General features: G+C 42.5%; 1 protein-coding gene across 2 annotated transcripts in view; it reads right to left on the bottom strand.

Moving 5' to 3' along the window:
* Nucleotides 1-22,622, bottom strand: part of sfswap (splicing factor SWAP) — a 48,609-nt gene that overhangs the window by 10,346 nt on the left and 15,641 nt on the right. For both annotated transcript variants that reach the window (XM_080046315.1, XM_080046316.1), the window contains exons 11-18: nt 19,526-19,595; nt 18,515-18,621; nt 18,244-18,373; nt 14,651-14,847; nt 8,062-8,438; nt 6,357-6,482; nt 5,147-5,287; nt 374-446 (exon numbers count right to left, since the gene is read on the bottom strand). In XM_080046315.1, coding sequence (XP_079902441.1) covers nt 374-446; nt 5,147-5,287; nt 6,357-6,482; nt 8,062-8,438; nt 14,651-14,847; nt 18,244-18,373; nt 18,515-18,621; nt 19,526-19,595 — 1,221 coding nt within the window. The remainder of the gene's footprint in view (nt 1-373; nt 447-5,146; nt 5,288-6,356; nt 6,483-8,061; nt 8,439-14,650; nt 14,848-18,243; nt 18,374-18,514; nt 18,622-19,525; nt 19,596-22,622) is intronic.

Here is a 22,622-nt window from a genome sequence, read left to right as displayed (position 1 = left end):
AACACCTAGGCAATATCTATCTACACAGTCTGTGGCCAAATAAGCAATTGTAAACTTTTTGTTGGTATGTTAAAATGGTGCGGATGATGATGATAATGATGGTGTTGACTTCCCATGTGAGAGGTAAACAAAGTACCAGAAACCCCTTCTAATAACGTTATATATTGCTTCAAAGACAAAGACATTATACAATATTTTATTTTATTTTTTAAAGGTCAAAGACTAGGCTATATTTTTATCTGTGAAAAAGCACTTTCCATCTTCCCATCAGGCAAAGAGGAAGGACGAGAGTGCTTCAATACTCAATTCTTGCATTCGGTAGACTGTACATTTCATAAGAGCACGTAGTTGGGATAAAAGCAAAGAACAATACCTGAGTTATTTTGGACTGCACAGAGGATACTATGGATGTGGACAGTGCCTTGTCTTTCTCCAGAGAACCACCCCTGAAGAGAGAAGAGATGGAGACAAAGAAAAAACAGGGAGAAAACAAATCATGTTAACAGGCGAGGCCATACAATATTCATAACTTCTGCAATGTTCAAAGTTGGACAGGCATTGTGAGTGGTGAAAAGGGCTGCATGGAGTGAGTGCAGATAAGATGGAAAAGACAAGAGCGTTAAGAGATGAATGTGACATCAACAATGTCAAAAAGGAGCAAAGAATATAATCATGCAGACAAAAAGGCCAACGTGTGAAAAATCGAAGCCATTGAATCGAACTTTGTGGCTCTGTCCAAGGCTTTCAATCTTCCCACTGTGTAACACTTTATTATTTACTGAGGCATTTCGAAAATAGAATCGGGTTGATTGAACACAACAGGTGACACAAATCTGCAGAACAAGCTGCTGCTGAGGTTGTGGAGTTTTCAGCAACACGCAAAACCATTCTTGCCTTCACAAATATATATGTGCATATGTTATTGTTGGACAAAATATATGCCCTTAAAGGCATGACTTTGTGGTTTATAAGATACATTTGTTACAAGAAATTCAAAGAAATTATGTCCCAGGTTGGAGAATAACATTTATTTTTTAACTTATATGAGATATGACAGGGCAGTCACATTGCATTGGGCCTACGGGTGTTTCTATGTTGGTGTTCACTTAGTGTATGCAAGTGATATACAAAAAATAATGACATGAAATGAAATTGGCCGCGTTTCCCAGATGCGATCGTTCTTTGGGGCCAAAGAAGGGTCGAAAGAAGGGTTCGCCAAAGAAAGAAGGGTTCGCCAAAGAAGGAGCGTTAAGATACGGGTGTTTCCCAGATGGCTTCTTAAGTCCCTTCTTTGGAGAGCCGTAAGATGAAGCGAAAGAAGCATCGAAAGAAGTACTTTGGTGGGAGCTGTCCACCGCGGTCGTGCTGAAACTGAATAAATCGATGCCAGGCAAATCGATCACCCACCTCTTTATCAGCGCATAAGTCACACACAGCGCCCCGTGGTCCCCCGCACAGGTTCAATTAGTTTAAGTATGTAGCGTTTGTGTGGGTGCGAGTGTGTGTGTGTGTGTGTGTGTGCCAACAGGTGTATCCAAGTAGTAATCAGGCCCATTAGCGCATATATACCCCCGTGGATATAGGCACACATATGTGAGAATGGAAAGAACCGGCGTCAAAAGAAGCAAGCGGGCACCGGCGTTTACCGCAGAGGAGATGGGCGTCTTGGTGGACGAGGTCTGGCAGCACCAGGATATCTTATTCGGGGGAACAAAGGGCAAAAAAAATATCACCGTCAAGAACCATGTTTGGAAGGCCATAGCCCAAAAGATGTCCCCCTCCAGCCCATGTGGTCTGCGTGACTGGGGCGCTATCCGAAAGAAGTGGCAGGAGTTCCAGAGCCAGACTAAGAGGAAGAGTGCCAAGGTGAGGAGCGAAGCCATGGGCACGGGTGGTGGAGCACCGGGTGGGACGACCCTCACTCCCGACGAGGAGAAAGTCCTCTCAATTATCGGGAAGACGGCCTCTGAAGGCATTAGTGGGGGCATCGATGTGCTGGGGGACGAGGGGCTCTCATTAAGTGAGGATGAAGAGGAGCCATCCGGGAGCAGAGCAGGGACGTGCACGCCACCAGGAGAGGACGACCCCCAACAACCATGGCCTGTCCCTGCGCGCCAACCAGCAGGGCCCGGTGTCCGTATGCGTGGAGGCTCACGATGGCGGCCCGCGATAACAACCTGCACCTGCAGTGAGACGCTGGTGCGCCTGGAGAGGGAGAAGCTGGAGGTGCTGCGGGGGATGGAGGGCCACCTCCAAAGACAAACTGCCCTGCAGGAAGAGGTGGTCCGGATGAAGCAGGAGAGGTTGGAGCTGCACCGGAGACAGCTGGCGCTTGCAGAGGCCCAGTTCAACCGTCCCTCCATCTCGGTGCCAATCATCTTTCCCCAGGATTCAGGTATGGGTATTTCAATGTTTTATCTGCATTACCCAATGTATCCCGTTCAATTTCACTAATCAATCTCCCTTCATTGCAGGTGATGCAGAGGCCCAGCAGTAAATGCAGCGCGGAGCCCCCCCCCCCCCCCCATCATATGGTTTCAATAAACTACTTTGGTTTCCTTTTCAACCATGTATTGTGTGGATCATTTTGCATTGAAATGAGGGTGTCAAATAGCAACAAAAAGTCCCAGGCAATTTGTAATTTATCTAAGCGTAGGTTCATGACATGTGCGTATTGTGCGCCCTTTCAGCACAGCATGTTTTGCGCTAATTTCCCACTTGTTACATGGTCACCTCAGAAATGTGGGCACTATACTCCCACATACTGTATGCAACAATATTTCCTTAACAATCCAGTGCCATACTTTCAGGTAAAGCACCCGGACACTGAAGCAATTAATCAGTGTGCAGGACGTTACATGTAGCCTACATCTGCTGGTTCTGTTTATTTATTTCAGCCTTCAGGCCTGACAGTGGTTGTGGGTTTATGGTTGTGGGTTTATGGTTGTGGGTTTATGGTTGTGGGTTTATGGTTGTGGGTTTATTAGTGATCAGTGCTTGGCGACTTGTGGTGAAGGGGTAGGGGCTGGGGTTGTTGGACCTCAGAAGAGGTGGATAAGTTCCTGTCTGGTCTGGGCTCCGGCCTGATGCAGTACTGCTCGCACATTGCGGGGGGCGGGGTTCGGGGCTTCGTCCTCTGAATGTTGCTCTTCAACAGGAGGCGGCTCATCTGCGCCAACGCGCACTGCAATGTTGTGCAGCATGGCGGTGACAACAATCACTTGGCAACACTTGATTGGTGACAAGCGCAGCCCCCCCGACGAACGATGAATGCACCTGAAGCGGGACTTCCAAATGCCAAACACCCGTTCGATCTTCGTCCTGGTGCTTGTGTGGGCCTCATTGAATCTCTCCTCCTGTGGTGTTGCTGGGTTGGTTACCGGCGTGACGAGGTAACTCCGGAGAGGGTAGCCACTGTCCCCTAGGATGATGCCCCGGCCAAACACTCCTCTGCCAGCCTTCTGCCCCACAGCTGAGTTGGCCCACATGAAACTGTCGTGAGTGCTGCCTGGCCACCTGGCGACGATGTCAGTGATGAGGCCATTGTGATCCACCACCACCTGCGTGTTTATGGCCGCGTAGTGCTTGCGACCAATCCAGCACGGATCCACCAGGGAGGGATTGTGGATTGGAATAAGGGTGCCATCTACCAGACCGATCACCCGGGGGATCCCAGCCACTGCGTGGAACCCTTGGTGGACCATGCGGACCTCGTCCCGTGTGGTGGCCATCTTGATATGGGTCCGGGCATGGCGCAGGAGAATTGGTGTCACAGCTGCCACACTCCGTGACACCGATGCCTTGCTGAGGCCGGTGCCGTCCCCCACCACCTCCAGGAAGCTCCCCACTGCGTAAAAACGCAGAGCAGCCAGGAGCTGCACCTCCGGGCTGAGGGCAAAATTGCAGCGGGTTGCTCTCTGGATGTGTGGAGACACCAGAGTTATTAGTCGTTGGATCTCCGCACGGGGCAGCCGGTACTTTGCCTGGACGGCCCGGTCTGACAGCACGTCCAGTGGGGAGAAGTTCTGACGCACGTAGGCGTTAATGTAAACCGTCTGGCTTCGCGCACGGCGACGCGGCTGGTTGGCAGCGAGAATTTGCTGTATTGCAGCCATGGTTTCTCACACGCGCGGACTTTGGCAACGCCTTTATATAGAGTAGCAGGTGGATCCGCTCTCAATGAGGTTCAGCTGAATTCAATTCAATCTGTTTCCTTGATATCTGTGAAATGCCACAGGGTTGTTGATGTTTTTTTATGTGTAGTACTATAAACTCTTGTGTGTGGAAAACGTAAACCTGTAATTCATTAAAAAAAAAATTCTCTATTAGTTTATGTTTATTGCGCCAGGTCCGCATTGAGCATTGTTTTATTATTTCGAAAAGTGGAGGAAATAAATTTCCCTACGCGGCATGATCACTGACGATTTGGTCGCTAAGAAGGTTGAAAGAGTGGGTCAGCTCCGTCGTACAGTTCCATCTTAGTGAAAGTACTACTTTCGCTAAGAAGGAATCTGGGAAACGCATTCTTCTTTCACAGCGTTCTTAAGTGCGCTCCAAAGAAGAACTCTGCCCAAAGAGGCTCTTTGGGATTCTGGGAAACGCGGCCAAGAATTGTAAAGATTGGATTTGGAAAACAAGGTTAAACTTACATGCAGCAACAACAGTTTGCTGATGGCCATATACTGTATATGCTTGTCATATACTTTATATTCAAGAATCTTTATATGACTGGAATGGACCAAAAAAACAACAACACGCTCGATCCCTTTCAAAAACGTCAGATATTTCTCAGTTTTATTTCTCCCATTAAGTAGAAAATGATTTACCTCCAAAGGCTATTTTGCTGCATAATTAACTTGACAATTTAATATTCAGGGACACACGCATCATTGGTTTCACATTAACAACACAGAGAACCTGTCCATCCAATAAGAGACAGTTGTTGGCTCGGCTCAGGATTCTTCGTATGCTGATGATGACATGCTTTATGTTAACATGTTGGATCTTATTAACAAGCACTTTCTACACCTCTATGCTCCTCATCTTTCCAGATCCTTCCAGAGTAACCCTCCAATAACCTTTGTGTTTCTTTAGTGCCCCAACATTAAGTCGTAACAGGTTGATTGACAGGCTTGTAGAGCGTTACCTGGAGTGGGTCAGGCTGGAGGCGGGGCTAGCTGATGGGGACAAAACTCTGCTGGGGGAAGAATATGGTGATAGGGAGGAACGTGCAGCTTTCATTTGTCCTGAGGATGACAAGGAGCTTTTCCTTTTTTCAGGAGGGGACCTGGGAGACAAAAGAGAGACAGAGAGGGGAAGTGCAGGAACTAAAACGTTGCAGTTTCAGACAGCTACATCACAGAATGCACAATGTACTAAGGGCGTGGAATCATTTCTGAAGACAGCACTTGTGTTTTCAGGCCGCACTCACACTAGGCAAGTTTGCCTGTTCCGTGCTGCAGGAAGATTCCCCCCCCCCCCCTCCCCACTCCCCCGCTGGCCCGTGGTCACGCCGCGGCCCGGGCACGATTGCTCCATCATACATAGGTCATCACTTCGTAATACGATACATACGTCATCACCAAGCGTACTCACTGCCGGAATTAGTAGAACAACAATGGAGAACAACAGTAATCGCAGATTGCCCCAAATACCTCCGAATTTTTGTGGGTCTTATCCAGCTGCGACCATGGCTGGGACTGAATACTGTCGCCGGCCCAAATTTCTAGCAAACTCGCCACTTCGCGATCGCACCGGAACCCACTCGTGAACCTCTTGCCGCCATTGTTTACAATTATTGTGGGGAAGAAGGGTCTCGCATGGACAACGTCATCCAGCTCAGGTTGCGTACCCGTGCGTGTGCGCGTGTCATCTCATTAGCATCTGTGCCGTTCTCTCTGGCACACCTCTCCCAAGTGTGCCGTGGCCAAGGGGTTGTTCCGTGCTGGAATACGGATGGCGTGGTCACACTAGCCAAACGTTCTAGACTTTAGTATGCAAATGAGCTCGGGCACGGAACAGCGGCCCTAGTGTGAGTGCGCCCTCAGTAAAGCCCGATCTAAAATGAATGCATTTAGAAGCTGTCGATTGCCTTTTCGATGAGTGGTTTTGACTTTGAAACTGGAGTTTCTAATTAAGTCATTGCCTAAAGGAGACACAATCTAAAACATGCTCAATGCACAGTAGATACTGTATATACACACATTATCAGTTTACCAAATCATGGCTACCAATTGATTTAGCAATTACTTTGAAGGCTGCACACCCTATTTTGGCAGTGTTAGTGCCCCTCTCTGCCTCGACAGGTAGAATAATTGATTATATCACAGTGCTATGGAACCCGCTGTTGGGCTCACCTGGATCTGGAATGCCCCCTGTGCAGGCCAGAGCTGCTGCTAGGATGATAGCGATCTCGCTCATCACGCCTCCTGTCTGACGAGGGGCCTCTCCTGTCCCTTCTCCCCGGGGAGTGTGAGCGCGATCTAGCCAGACAGGAGCACAACAAAAGTGTAAGATTAAATCAAAGAAGACGAAGGGTGAATCTAAAGCGATAAGAGACACTAACAGAGGTAAAACGCGAGAGGAAGAAATAAAGCAAGAAATCAGGATGTTTTTTTTAAAGGAAACTCAAAAGTAGGCATAATCAATTTTGGTTTGAGCAAACTTTGCAGGGATTTAATTGGATTGCTAGAGCAGTTAAAGAGAGTCTAAATACTATGCAACTGGGCCACAGGACAAAACACGCATACACATTCCTAATTCTGGGAATTACTTTAATAAACATTACACCACATCATGAACTTTCAATATGTAAATACTGTTTTGCTGCACTCGCCTGTTAAGAAAACAGTATTAACAATTCATGGGCAAGAGATTCTTAGATGTCTTTCCATAAAGAGCAGGGCTGAATCCATTGTCTCCCACTGGATAGTACGTAGGGCATGTGTGCCCTTTTCTACACACATGAAACAGCCAGGGTGAGAGAAGGACGTTATTTCACTTTTCTAAAACAAAAATAAAGCTAGAATAGAACAGGCCTGGCAGAGTTGTTGTCCCTCTGTGCTGAAGTGGCAAACCAAAGCTGTCCGTTCAATACTGTTCACTTCAGCCAGAGATATACAGCACAAGCAAAGCAGCAGTATCTACCTTTGATCCCTCTGTTAATTCTCTCTCATACATAAATGTATTCCTCCATTCTTTCTATAGAATCTCTTTGGTGCGTTTGTTTCATTAGCCTCTTTCACCAGGGACCTTCTCTTTTGTCAGAAGTAAGAACAGAGAAAGAAGGCTACGTCATCTTTTAGTAACACTTTGGATCATAAGGCTGCAGCTAAAGATAAAGCTGAAGTGGAATATAAAAACAGTGGCTGATTAACCATCTTGTTCTGTTGCAGTTGCACCAATCACAGACTTGATTCTCCAACTAGGCAAGTAATATTGTTGTTATACTGTTTGAGGAGAAAATAAGTGATGTGATCTGTAGTGCTCGTATACACAAACACATTTGGTAAGATTTACATACAAAGTGAGTAGGTGAGAGAGAGAGAGAGAGAGAGAGAGAGAGAGAGAGAGAGAGAGAGAGAGAGAGAGAGAGAGAGAGAGAGAGAGAGTGTGTGTGTAAATACTATATAAATGTAAATGTACTGAATGTGTGATCTTTGCCTGGTTAAATGAGTAGTTAACCCTGTACAAAGACAGCAGTTTAAGCCAGATGATAACTGTCCCAAAGAAGGGAATTCTCTTTGTAGGAGGGCAGCATAAAAACAATAAAAACCCATAAACAAAACAAGAACAGAACACAATGAAAGTGCTCCTTGCTGTGACGAGTGGTGACCAGCAGCAGTGGCCAATGAAGATAGGAAACTGGACATCTGCACAGTTAAAATTACAAAGTCAAACAGTGAGCAATAAAAACGCAAACATCCGAAATTGAGCTGCATCACGAATCACGTTGTGATCGAATCGCAGAGCCTTGAAACAAGATCAAAGAGAATGGACAGACACTTAGTGATTGACAGTTCTACCACTGAGAGTCACACAGAGTATACACAGCTGTCTTACCTGGACCTGCGGGATTTCTTGTAGGCACTGGGGAGGGAGTGTCTGCTCTTCGACTTTGATTTTGACCTGGATCTTGACCTCCTCTTGTGTTTTTTCTTCTTTTTGTCTTTGTCCCTCCCTTTGTTCCGGTCTCTGTCCTTCTCCCTCTCTCTATCTCTGTCCCTGTCTCTCTCTCTGTCCCTGTCTCTATCCCGATCTCTGTCTCGCTGTCTGGCTCCTCTGGAGGTGGAGGAGGAGTGCGTGCTGGATGGGGCCTCCCTGCTGCGATGGCTTCCTTGATTGTCTGCGACAGCTCTTTGATCCTGAGGATACGCGAGTGTTGCAGAGGACACTTGAAGAGGTGCCGGGTCGGCTAGAATAGAGAGGGCTTCTTCCAACTACAGACAAACGATAGAACAGGGCAGAAAACAAAATGATCAGTGAATGCCTTTTTTTTGACAGCCCCATTTGAACACTGGACCTTTGTTTTTGTTTTTTAAAAGCTGTCAGTCTTCCTGTTTGACATCAGGCACACCCAATTAATTCACAAATGCTTGATATCTCTACAAATCTTTGGACAATCAATATAGGCGTCTGTCCACTACTTGCAGAGATGCAGTTGAGGCACAAGGTTGGTTGGAGGTGTATTGAGAGTAGAATGGTAATGAATAAATGAAAATAAATAAGAGTGAACCTGAACCTATAAGTGAAAGGATAACCATATTTTACAAAGAAAAATTTTAATTCATCCTTGTGCCCCCTTCTAATCTTGCATTTCCAGTATATAGGTGGTGGAAATAACTGACATAGGGGTATATTTTAAGGACGGTGCTATTCATAACTATACAGTATGTGCACTATAAAGGGGCTAAGGAGCATAAATGGCTACCCTTAAAAAAAGGGAAGAAAAAACCTTAGTCGGCTGATAAAATGGTGCGGGGTAGACAAAACAGTACAGCTCTCGGAGTAACAACTGTCAGCTGAAAAGTTCCTCTGATTACTCCGGTGTGGGTCTGTCTGCTCATATGATATCAGCCTGGAGGTGAAAAGACGTCTTGGGTCCATCAGTGGATTAAACATGACACCGAATCCTCCAAGGTCAGATTTTATATTCAAGGGTCAGATCTCAGATCGCATTTGCTTCTAGTGTCGCCCGTGTTATAAGGGCATGTGGATAAAGGGAGAAATAAAACGACAAACGTTATATGCTAGCATTAACATAAACGATGTGACTGCCCAAGTGCTAAGTAATGAACAAGGGAGACGGAGAAGAAATGAATGGGCGCCGTGACAAATTCAAATTGCTCCAATTCAATCAAGCCTGCCTCGTATACCCGTCTTCTAAAAGGGGCGGCAGCAACAAAATGTAGAAGGAGAGGGTCATTATGAAAGCAGGGGGCAGAGGGAGGCAAAGAAGGAGAGAGGCAAGAAAACACACTAGAGAGAGAGTGCTCGCGAGCAACAGACGGCAATCAATACGTATCTAAAAACAGCCAGGAAAAAGTAGAGAGGGGAAGAATATTTATTACAACTTTCTGTTGGCACACTATCTGGTGTCTGGGCTAAAGGAGAGATAAGGGAATGACAGGAGACAGGGTTTGGTTTAAAATTAGGACTGACATATGGGATGCTTATCCCCACACCAGGCAGAGAAAAAACGTCTGCCCTCTCATACTGCTCTGGCAAGATAGGAAAGTTCCAACAGTAAAAGGAGGAACAATGAGAGAGGAGAGAGGACAGGAGAGAGTGACAGTGTCTCGATAAGCCAAACAGAACTGAATTGATTTGTCAACAGCCCTTTTTTGCGTTTTGATAGCTTTGGTCACACTAAAACAACCTCATACACAATCAAAGTCATGGAAAATAATTGAATAGGTAACCTATAGCTGAAGATGATTTCTCTTCTACAACTAATGTCGAAGCCCCTATCATAGTTGCACCTTCTTACATAAATGTACTGCCAATTTCACATGTCTGAATGTAGTGCTGTAAGATGAACATGAAAATTAAACAAGCACTTGAGCTAAACCTGCACAAAGAGGGATTCAACACATGTATTTATCCCTATTTCTAATCATAGTAATAGATTTATAATTGAAACCTTATCTCTCATGCACAAAATGAAAATGAAATCAGTGTTATTAACTTTGTAACACTGACCCAATCAAACCATTTTATTCAGATTCTTCTCACGTCAGATCAGTCAAAGAAAAGAAAAACGTATCTCATATGGTCACAATAATATTCAGAGTAGCCCTCTACAGCATGTGATCCAATGGGAATACTTGTGCACTGTTGGACATTATAAAAGAGATTGACTTTGAGAAGCAGGCGAGCCTCCCTCTTTCTTACAAGCGGTCATTATTCAAGGCTTCAGCTGCAAAATCATATTTAAAATTCAGCACCGATGTCGGCATGTGTGAGAGAACAGAGAACACTCTCACTCCTTCATTCATATTATTAGCCTGCCTTTCATAGCTGTTCCCAGCAGGGTCCCGCCCCCTTCTCAACCACTGTTATTTTTTAAAGATTGAACCTGAAAAGCACATTAATGTTTAAGGCACCTATGTTTGACTAAAGAAAGAAAAAAAACTTGGAGTTTAAAGATGAGACATGCGATGTCCATAACTGAAAAGGGATCTAAAAGAGTACTCCAATCGAATTAGCATTTTACTTCTTTAACACTGTTGGACTGATGGACAGTTAGAAAAGAAAAAAAGGATCAAACTCAATGCAGCAGAGCCAGAGATAGCGTCTCCTCACACATTCTTCTTCCTTGTCAAAACCCAAAACCTGGCAAACGTATTGCCAACAGTGCAACGCTACCAGAGACAGTTCAGCTGGAGTTCTGGGATTGTTATTAGTAATGGAAGGTGATGTAGCATCGAGGCGCTTGCTTCAAGCAGAATTAAGGAGCGGAGTATGAAAGTCTGGTGAGTTTCCCTTTCTTTCTAACTCAACGCACACACAGTTTCAGTTTCAAAATGTGTAGTAATCAAATTCAACTGAGGCTGACGTTGAAGTTTTCTGATGTAACCATTACTATGACTTGAGGCTTTGTGCAACTTTTTTTTTACATGTTTATTTTTACTCCCCTGTAAATAGATTTCAATACATTAACTCTATGGAATTCAACTTTAAGACTTTGCCAAACTGACACCTTATTTGTTTGTTGTAAACCCGCAGGGGGTAAGTAGTAAACAGTAGTTTAGAACCACCTCCACCATAGCAAAGGGCCAGAATGTACCAAGAAATAGCAAGGTTAAAGAATGACAGCACTAAACAAGTCAGCGTATTCAGCAGGTTCTGTTCACTCAAAACACTTGAATCTAGAGTTTACATCGTACGATTCAACTCAGCCAACTATATAAGGACATGGCATCAGCATTCACATCCATCCCCAAACCTAATCTAAAGCCACAGCATACTGCAGTATTGCAGTCCGTTTACCAGTCTTCCAAAATAAAACATCAACCTTTGAATAACATCATAGCAATGTGTCATCTCACTTTGCTTGCTCAAAATTCAGCTAACATTTGCTCTTCTTATGAACAAATAATTAGACAAGGCTACAAGCTCCAATTTATCGAACGTTATGCTGTGTCCTCTCTGATAACAGACTGCTCATTACTTCACTATCCCTAGAATCAAGGGGAAAAAACGCATGGCCTGTCCTATGTTTACAGATTACTTAATATTGACAATCTTGTTAGAATCCATTAAAGGAAGAGTCCGCGATTCTGGAGAATACTTGATGTCAAAATCCCTTTTTGTCAAATCAGTGAAGTATCTCCTCATAATCTGCTATTTGTCCGTACTAAGGGGGTATTACTGATTTTGCCCAAAAAATGTTTTGACCAAAAGACTGACGCCACCGTTAAGACATACACTACATTGTAGACATAGCACAAACCAAGACAAGCTCACGATCCCAAACTGCTCATGCATTCAATTGCAACATTCAGCTATTCATAAGGAGGCCAATAATATAATAATAATAATAATAATAATAATAATAGGCCAATGACCTGAATATGTAAGGCTGAGATGGCCATCTGGAGCAGTGTGACATAGGTGGTGCAATAGTGACAGGAGCCTGCCCACAGACACCTGGCCAAGCAGTTAATAGGCCGGTTCAGCACGCATCGGTTGGGCTAACATACGTCTCAGACGGTGCAGCATTCATCACATGGGCAGGTAATCTACACATCAAATGACCACCACGGCATCTCATTTACACTATAAAAGTACCTTTGCCTTTTGTGTCCATGTTAAATATGACAGACAAAGGGCTTTTCAATTTTGCATTACTGTAGAACTCCTTTGCAACTTAACAAAGGAAAACTTTTAAACAGACTAGCATGAATTATCTCTGGGGAACCAAAAATGAGAACAGGGAAGTTGGTGGATAGAAAAAAAGGCACTTTTATTTTATTTCATTTTTATCTCTTTATTTGGAGCATCTCTGACTCTTCTATAGCGATCTTGTGTAGGTGATCTTACAGCCATTCTCATATATAGTTCTTCCAGTAATGACATGTATCTCAAATGCACACAACACTGTGTTGTTCTAAAAAAACTAAAAACAAAACACTTCACCAGCTTGCCCAAGTGCCTAGTCCACAAACTGTGTTAGATAAAGACATACAGTAATCAATAACATACAACAAACACACATGAACACAATTGATTTCTATTGGACGGAAAACTCTTGCAATAAGGACGTCAAAACAAGATTATTAGATCTTGGGAAAGGTTCCATTCTCTGCTCCTACAGGGTCAGTCTTTGTTTACTACATTATATCACGAATCATGGGAAATACACTAGGCTTCATTATTGGTGGCAACGGCTGCATAGTGATAAACCTATTCAGCATATGGAACACAGCTCCCTTTTTCTTTTCTTTTTTACAGAAATGATTGATTGGAATTGCTGTGAAAATACAGGACATGGAGAGCAGCCTCAGCTCAGCTCAGTAACAATGTGGGCATCTGCTGTATATACGAGACCTATTAAATATTCACGTATTTGCAAGTGATGTACATTGAAATATCAGCAGCCAGACATTCGATTAAAAAAAAAATCTATTTAAAAACACATCATGCCATTTGGTATCAATAACATGTTTAAAATCTTACACAGACATAAAGCCTGAAGCTGTTTTAGTATTGGGTTACTGAGGCAGCTGTAGTAAAATGGGATTTTCCATGATCTCAGGGTGGACAGGTCTTGCCAGGGGTGTGGGCTATGATAATTTGATGCGGCAGGCTCCATTTTTTATTTTCACCGACAAAATGTGTCCTTATCCATTCTCTGCTACTGTTACCATAGTGGGTTTCATGTTTCTACTTTGAATTATCCAACTACATATCACAAAAAAAAGCCTCACTTTTACCGCAGTCCGCTCCATTGTCTATTCAAGGATGATAGAATACAATGTGGTGAATGTGGCGGTACAACAATATCAAATTCTGTGCAAAAAATTTAACGGCACAGTGGTTTGTTGTGTAAAATGCATAGGTGTAAATAACAAGGCTGCTAATGGGTCTGTTTAGTTTGTCTGCATGTCAGTTCAAAATATCTTGACAGACCGGTATACTCAGTGCTAAGACTGTAACATTTCATGCCACTACCTAATGAGTCAATTAACTTTATCTTAATGAAACAACACACAACATTGTGTTTGTGAATTCAGCCCCTTAGCCAAACAACTTTGAAATTCAGCTTCCGTAGACACAGTATCCCTCTAAATTCATTGGCAATTTGGCTCAGTAAAATGACTCACATCATCCCTTTTGGCCCATGAAAGTCGCACGCTTGGCAGCCATGAGTCTCCCTTTAGAAAACACTTGTGTCATTTGTGATAGTAGAGGCCAAACAATAAGTTCTCCCTTGATAGGATGACACTGCAATCTAAAATAAAGCAGTTGGTACTGTCTCATCATCCCGCACAGTACAACTGTTAAATGCTAGTGATAAAAAGCATTGCAATTTTGGTCCAGTATCTTCATTAACTCATGGCATCGGAGCACTTTAAATATAGGACTTCAGCGTGTAGATACGTGTCCAGAAAAGCCTTTATATTTTATCACAGTGCCATTGCCGAATCTCCTCTTTTCAGTCTGTCTGAAACGTCCATGCTATCACAATTTGAGGTAGTGCTTAGTTAGGTTAGTAATAAGGGGGTGTGGCTATTCCCTCATGACATCATATGGGGTGGGAAATCAGACTGGGGTTTGTGAGCACAGGTTTCTCAGAAAGGTGGAGGATCGAGAAAAAGATTGAAGGTGGTCTTTTCTCATAGTTTGGGAGTCTCTAGACAAATGTAACCTATATTCATGTTGAAATTCCATCAAAAAGGTGCATGTTGCACAAAAGGTGACCTTTAAAAAGGGAGCCGGTGAGTGAGTGCAAATTGCTAAAAATGTAAAATGTTGAACTATTCCTTTAAACAGTGTAAGTCTCACCCTCACTAAGCCCTTATTCATCATTCATGGAACTTGGGGCATTCCTTGCCAACTTAAAACGTTTAAACTTTTTGTTAAAAACATATACAAGTATAAATCCTGACAAATACTGAACCACCTCTTTAACCAAGCAGTAACATACCTCCAGCTGTGCAGACAGATCCAGCTCGGCTCTCTTGGCCTCGGGCTCCCCGGGGACGGGGCCGCGGAGGGTCTGGAGGAAGAGCGCCGCCTTCCTCTTCCTCTCGGCCTGGAGCTGTTTCTCTTTGGACTCTTTGGATGCCTGCGCCAGCTTCTCCCTGGCTGCAGCTGCTAGGCGATCCTCCAGTTTCTGTTTGGCTAAAGGGGGCAGGGAGAGACAAAAAGGAGTGAGACGGTTGGACAAAGATTGTAGACATTGTCCCTTTGTTGTTGTTTTTTTAAGCACGGCGAGATTCACCTCAACGAAATTGCTTTAAGGATGGAGAAAATTATTGAAAAGACAAGAGAAAAGGAGGGAAAGAAAGGGGCTTTGCTCTGCTTTTCACTCAGCAGCCCGCTTTTTCCTGACCTCCCAAGTGACTAGTCTTTGGAATACAAAGAATGGAGAGAGAGAGAGAGAGAGAGAGAGAGAGAGAGAGAGAGAGAGAGAGAGAGAGAGAGAGAGAGAGAGAGAGAGAGAGAGAGAGAGAGAGAGAGAGAGAGAGAGAGAGAGAGAGAGAGAGAGAGAGAGAGAGAGAGAGAGAGAGAGAGAGAGAGAGAGAGAGAGAGAGAGAGAGAAAATGCAAGATGTAGGAGTCTAAGAAACAGGACATATCTCACTGTCACATCCGGCTAAAGAGATGTCTGGCAATTTGCGGTGTCGTTTCCAACTGCTGTGGAGTGACAAAGTTCCAGCTCTAAATGATGCCTGGACTGCCTGAATGTCTGACGATAGGTAATTGCAAGGCAATTCAAGCTTTACACATAATGAGCAGAGTGGGAAAGAACATACCGGTGGAGGAGGCATTCACAGACAGAAACTTGGTGAAATTGGAGTTGGAAAATATGTGAGGAGTTTTGAGAGATATGGAAATGAGATGAAGTGACAGAGCTGCAGGGAAGGGGATAGATATGTAAGGAGAACACAAGAATGAGACGGGCCACGGAGAGCGGAGGGATGAGTGAGACAGGGAGAAGACAAGAGGAGACACAGCAGAGTATAATTGAATGCTGCTGGAAAACAAGTTTAAGTTATGCAACCTGTTATCTCCTCAGGATCTAAAATAAGCTGGCTGCCGAGGCAAACTCATATTTAAGGGCGGTGTGAACAATAGCTAAGTGCGACGGAATCCAACTGTAGCCCCAGACAGTGACACAACATATAGTCCTGTGTGTTGTGAGTCTGACTGCTGTACTTATAGACTTATTTTACAAAAAGTATATTATGAAGGAGAATCTTTCCCAATTAACTGATAAGTCAATCGATAAAAGAAAAGTTTTTAAAAACGATTTAAATAACTGATTGATCATGTAAGCCATCATTTTAAATCAAGTAAATATCTGGCTCTTAAGATGCTAAATGCCCCACTGTGGTTGTTGTCTTCAGTGTACAGTTTCCTATGAAGCTGCAAGTGCCTTGTCATCACTATGAGCGACCCCTTCCACATTGTCATTTAATACATTAATATTAATTATTCAATTTCCTAAAATGGTTTACATGGCATGCAAAAAGTCTCTGTAAGCCCCCAAGTGAAAATATTTTACTATACTTAGTCCACACTTTATGTTTATAGGAAAAATATTGTATAAAATATTAGAATGTTTACAGTATATCCAACAGCATCTCTGAATCTTTATCTTTTCTTAATCTTCAGGTTAGTTCAGAATACAATGGTATTTGAAGTATTCTACCACAGTTAAACATGCACATCCACCCAAAAATGTTTTTGCCATTGCCTAAACAATGAATGTACTTAGCACTGGAAAAGGCATTTAGTGTGTGTGTGTGTGTGTGTGTGTGTGTGTGTGTGTGTGTGTGTGTGTGGCCTTTTTTCCAGCCCGTCAATACAGATTAGCGTTGTGCTGTGTGCCACTGATTTTCCTGCTATCTGATCAAGTTAGGTCTGCTGACTGACAGCCTCTTTGCCACACAGCAAAGTCAATTCAGTCCGATATTCATTAAGCCTTTGCAGCCTCTTTCTCTGGCCGTCAAAGAGAGAACATTACACTCCTAGACCGTACCACTGAACCTCAACAGAACCCAGTCAGCCCTCTTGATATTGAAAAGTAGCACCATTGTCTTAACTGCCAGTCTTTCTATCTTTACTGCCTCTATTTTGCCGCTGTATTTTCTGGTCTAAGGGAGAAAACTAGACTTTTGATCGGTTCCGCGGGATCTAACAAGATACTGAAATCAAAAGCCTCATACTATGGCATTTAACTATAAATGAAGACCAGTGTTTCCCGCAGTGCATTATGGTTAAGCATTCCACCTATATACTCTATAAATAAATAAACTACCAGTGCCTCAATTCAACAAGGCGTAAAATATTTATGTTGGATAAAATATCCAACATAAATATGTAGCAATAAAGCAATACATCTTAGGGACAAAGACTGGTAATATTACTCCAGGCCATTTGCTTCTCTTGGCTTGAGAATTCAGCTTTCATGGGGGAAGCTTTGAGAGGCGGACATCACAGCCTCTGCTCAAGTGCTCATTGTCCCTATTAATCAACTCACACAGACATATGATGGTTATTTTGTGAAACAACAGTAATAATCTTACTTTTCACACTTTTTTGAAATGGGAAACTTGAGCGTCGGGTTAACCAGTCAGGTCAAATGGTTTATTAATCATCGCACCCATCGTCTCAGCTGCTTTGTGATCATTTTTCATGCAAAAGGGAGGGTGAAGCTGTCAAGGCTTTTGAAGCTAGAAAACGGTGCAACTACAACATTTGGAGGGTGGCAAAACGTCTAACAGGATGCAATGAATCAACTTCAAGCACAATAGCTTCCGGTAAAAAGCCTATTACCTTTGAAATTAATGGCTAGTGGCACATAAGAATATATTAATATTTGAAGTGGCTGTAACCTTGAAACGGAAATTGGCAACATGCATGAGGCAAAAGCAGTGCTTTATTTTTCAGTCCTTTATGTGGGAGCTTGCAAAATGGTAAGGATAAACAACAGAGCGATGATGTTATTAGATGGGTTATATTAGTGTTCCATTTTAAATAGGGTAGGTCCTTAAGGTCCGGAACCCAAACAAGCAGAGTAAACCCCTCGCAGGACAAAGAATGTGTTTTGTGGGTGGGAGTATTTTGACGTAGGAGAAAATTACAGTATACTATAAGAGTCTGTGTTTTTCTTACTTTAGTTTGAGAAGGACCAAGGCAAGCTAGAGCATAATGTTTTACAATTATATATTTAGCGGAGCTACACTGCTTGTCTCTTGCTGCCAGGTACACCATGTTGAGAGCATTTATAATTGAGACTCAAAGGATTAATTTATCTCCACTCTTTCCCCTTTGTTTTTCCCTCCAATTCTAACCCTCCCAAAAACAGCGTGCCAGTCCGTGACAGAGATATCTTGTAAGCGCCTGTACTCATATGCTGACGCTGAGACAAATAATAAAATGTTAGCAATGAATAGCTGTCCTTTCTTTAAAATGGAACAAAATGCTTTTCTGTAATAGTGCTGTCTAATACCCGAGTGCGACGTCAAACACTGCCTTGAGCGGTACAGGATAAACGGTTTAATAATGGTACCTTGTTTTGCCTCCAACTCCTCCAAACTGAGAGAGGGTTTCTTCTCTTCTGGTGCACTGACTAGAGACGGCTCCTTGACAATCATCTCAGCTGCACCAATCACAGCTTCCAGCCGAGCGTCATCCAGCAACTTTGAGCAAAAACATTTGCATTTATTGTTAATATCAAGGTACTAACAATATATTGTATTATAAATAATCAGTTTACTATCAATACCACATCAACCACAGATATACTTGTACAACAAGAAACAGAAACTAAAAACTAGAACCTTTTCCTCGTCCGAGTCATCGTCCAGTCGAACTCTGTTCTTGTATTCCAGTGGCAGCATGTCGTTTTCCTTTGCCCTGATGGCAAAACAGATCGGGGCAAAAGAGGCTGTAGTGGCAAAGAAGGGAGACAGGAGGGGAATGAAAAATGTAGAGCGAACAAAAAGTACATGTTCATATAACGTATAATATAAGTAGACATGTATTCCTGGTCTGTAGATAGACGTAATTTACAGTACGAAGAAACATGCATTGCCTAAAGCAACTAGACTTCTTGACAATGACAAGTGCTGAAATTAGCTCAGGACAAGGAAGAGAGGGAGAGATTAGAGGAAGGATTGAGAGAGGGATGGAGGAGGGATAGAACAGAAAGATGACAACATAGGAAGGAGAAGTAGTAGAGAGGGAGAGCTAAAGAAAATGTGAAAGACAAGAGGCAGAATGTGATGTAGAGTTGGACACAAAGCAACTAAATATTAGGCAGCAATGGTGTGTCACATTGATTTCTATTTTGCATATCCAATGCAGCTTCTCTTGAACAGAATGAAGAGCAGAGACAATCCGCCTCATCCAGTAAAGAAATAACCTTATTATAGGATCCTTGTTGTGGAAGGCTGGATCCTGTACACTGCTCCGACAAGTTATTAGTTTTTTTCCTCAACCTGTCGCCTACCCAGTAGTCTGTCTGAAAGCATGCGTACATGTGCATACATGTGCATGTTTATGGATCCCCAAGCATTGTGCTAAGCAGATTCTTTCAAAGCTGCTTTAACATTTCTGGCCTGATACCACCAAATGAAACTGCAGAGCATAAATACCAACAGACTTACAGGCAGCTGTGCAAAAAGCACCAAAATATGTCAAGTACACACAAGAGTAAATATGTGCCCGTATGCCCACACATTTCCACACATTTACCAACAGGCTTTGCATTTCGCTTAGGTAAAGAAATGGAAGGACAAACAGTTGAGTTCTGTTTATTTGTGTATTTTCTTCTTGTGTAAATATCCTACCTTTTGTCAGCTTGCAGTCCAGGACTGAGGCGTCTGATTCAAGCTTATCACCATCATCTGCTGCGTCACTCTGGATGACGGGAAGGGAGAGTAGAGAGAAAGAAAAACAGAGAATTAAATATACACTGTGAACTTGTCTGGACAAACTCTCTAGTTCCAGTGCACACTGATAAAAAGAAACAATGTCTACATATAGCATTCAATACTACAACCTTACAACAATCTCGGTGAACATTCAGTTAAACCAGCCTGCTTCTTTTAGAAAAAAATATAGGTATATTTTTTAATATGACAACGTAAAAGGAAGAGCCTTGGCATTGCAATTGTACATTTGAAATACCTATTTTTAACAGGTGTTAATGCAAATATGTTGAACATGGCATTACTTCACCCACTGTTCATGAACATATCAGATCTGGATCAATTCATTTCAGTATACAGTGTTTGCCTGTATATCCCTCTCTCTCTGTCATTTACTTATCCAGCTGTATGGCGTGTTCCTCAAGTAGCTTTTAACATCTGTAATTGGCTCTCTAAAATGCCCCCATCAACAAAGTACCTTCACAAGGCTCTTAGAACTGGATTGTGTGCACAGACCAGATAACCAGTAACCCTCTGTACATAATACCTGAGGACCTGGTGGCCTGCTCTCTCATGCCAAATACAAATATCAAAGAACGCTTCAAAGGAAGCTTCTTGCCATTCAGCTTGTAATTGAACAGTCGAGTCGAAGCACTACAACCGCCTCAGTGTATTAAACTTTTAAAACGTGAAAATTAAATAAACAAATAAATCAAAGCTCACAGCAGAATCAATAGGAGTCACTCTAAAGTTTAAACCATTCTGGGAGACCCTCAGTTGGAATTGGAATTGAAATCTAAGCCTGCTCAGTTGCAAACTTTAAGCTTGGCGTTCACAATCATCAGCTACTTTGATCCACAAGCATTTCTGTAACTTTCAGACTCATGCAAAGGTAATGATCCTCAAACTCTGAATGGGAACTTGTGCCTGGGTTTCAGAGCAGGGCTGCCAAACCATTAGATTTTGTTGCACATCACAGGCACCAATAATTGACCCATGTGCACTCAAAAATTGTGGGTACTTACTTTGACATGCCACCTGAGTTTGACCCCTCCCCAACTGATAAATGTAATGCATGGGAGTGCTGCTTTGTTTGATTTCAAAGATTTTCTAAAAATTGCTTTTCACTGCATAAGAAAAAAATGTCAGTTTATATAGAAGCATGCTCTGCCAAAAATCAAACACTATTACTTCATGTGTTTAAATGCCTCAATCCCAGATAATCTGACAGCAGATGGTCTGATAAATGAGCTGTGGCCAGATACAATAGTCCCGTTAAGACTTCACTTTATGAACAACTGTGGTGAATGTGTCAGGACGCAACTTCCTCTTTTAATATTTTAAAAAATATGACTCCACGGAAATTCATTATTTTTGATTGGCTAAAATATCACCCTTTTTTTGGAGGCTTTTATTCACTTCTTAGCTACAAACAGAGTGCCAATGCCAACTTGGTGCTGTTGAATGCAGCTGGTGTTTTTTTTCTTCTATTGACAATCTGTTCCCAGAATTGGAGCGGGACTTCAGTTCTTCAGTTTTCTATTTGATGCCAGATCAGAATAAAAAGATTTATTTCACATTTTTATAAGAATGTATTTGATTCTTAAAACGTAAAAACTTGTGGAGTATAACATTACACCCAGCATAACAACACGAATCCCAGACTTTGTAAACAGCTTATGAGCAAAGCTCTCCAGATTGGAAGCAGACAAGTCTTTTGATGGTTTCGACTGTTTTCAAAAATGCTCCTTTTTAGATGACTGTTTTATCTATCCACTCCTACAGTTCCACATTTGAAATATTGTGTTGATACTTATACAGAGCCCCAGCAGGCCCACATCCTACTTTGACTGATTTTAGCCCTTTCTCATTTTATTCTAGCAAGATATATATAATAGTACTGGCTGAGGGCAACGATATCTGCCTTCCATTACAGGCAGTGCCAATCACAAACACAAGACAGCTTTCTTGATGGAAAAGCCCAGCAGCTGCTTGTTGGAGCAGCCTGTGCTGTGTGGTAATGGGCCACACTCCTCTGCACTCTGACAAGCTAATTGATTTGATTCGTCAGAAGACAAACAAATTGCTCAATACAAAACTTTCTCACTAAACTGTCATCTGCTTTTTTTCTCACTTTGATAAAAAGTGGACTCAACAAACTTTGAATACATGCAATATGTAGAGTACATATCTTAGAAGGCCCTTTCCATCCCTCTACCCATCTAGCCTTATGTGTGGTTAAAGGTGAAGTCAGCGATTCTCTGGAGAATGCTTGTTGTCAAAATCACTTTTCGTCAAAATCAATTATAAAGTCTTCAAGATCCGCACCCTGTCGGTACTGTGTGTGTTCTGTAATACAATCTGGTGTTAATACACAGCCTAGGCTCTGTAAACAGGCATGTTGCTGACTATGGTGGGCCCCTTTGTTTATATACCCTCTGTTAACATACCCATTTACAGAGCCTAGGTTTGGCTTCAACTAAACTTAAGGATGCATTTTTGAATACATCAAGGACCGTAGATCTTCTAGTAGTCAAAGTGAAGAGTAGGGATTTGGACATACAAATGGGCATGTGATTATTGTTATGAGACGGATTAAAGGATGTGAAAATATATTATTTTAAAAATGACTCAACCAAAGGGGCCCTTAAACTTAGATTATGGATGGACAAGGACAAGAGACACATCATATATTTTCCTCTGTACTGGTGATAAATCTTGCATTCTGCACAAATTAAAAGTCAGTTATGAGCTCATCTCCTTAAAAGCCCAACCTAAGTTCCTGCCAAGGGCCCTTTAGAATCTGACCTCATGACAACATCTAAGATAGATGGACTATGCATAGTGTAGCATGGTTATCAGGTGTCTTAATTGTTTAAAAGGTGTTACAATATGCAGTCGTTTTAATCACCATAAAATGGTGTTTGAAAAATGTATCTGAATGCATTCTTATGTTGCTGTGGTTGTTTTTAAGTTATGTCAGTTATACAAAGAAATAAATGTTTTATGTCTGATC

Source organism: Ammodytes marinus, assembly GCF_949987685.1.
Source record: "Ammodytes marinus genome assembly, chromosome: 18".
In the NCBI taxonomy this organism is placed as follows: Eukaryota; Metazoa; Chordata; class Actinopteri; order Uranoscopiformes; family Ammodytidae; genus Ammodytes; species Ammodytes marinus.
This window is presented reverse-complemented; position numbering and strand designations above follow the sequence as displayed.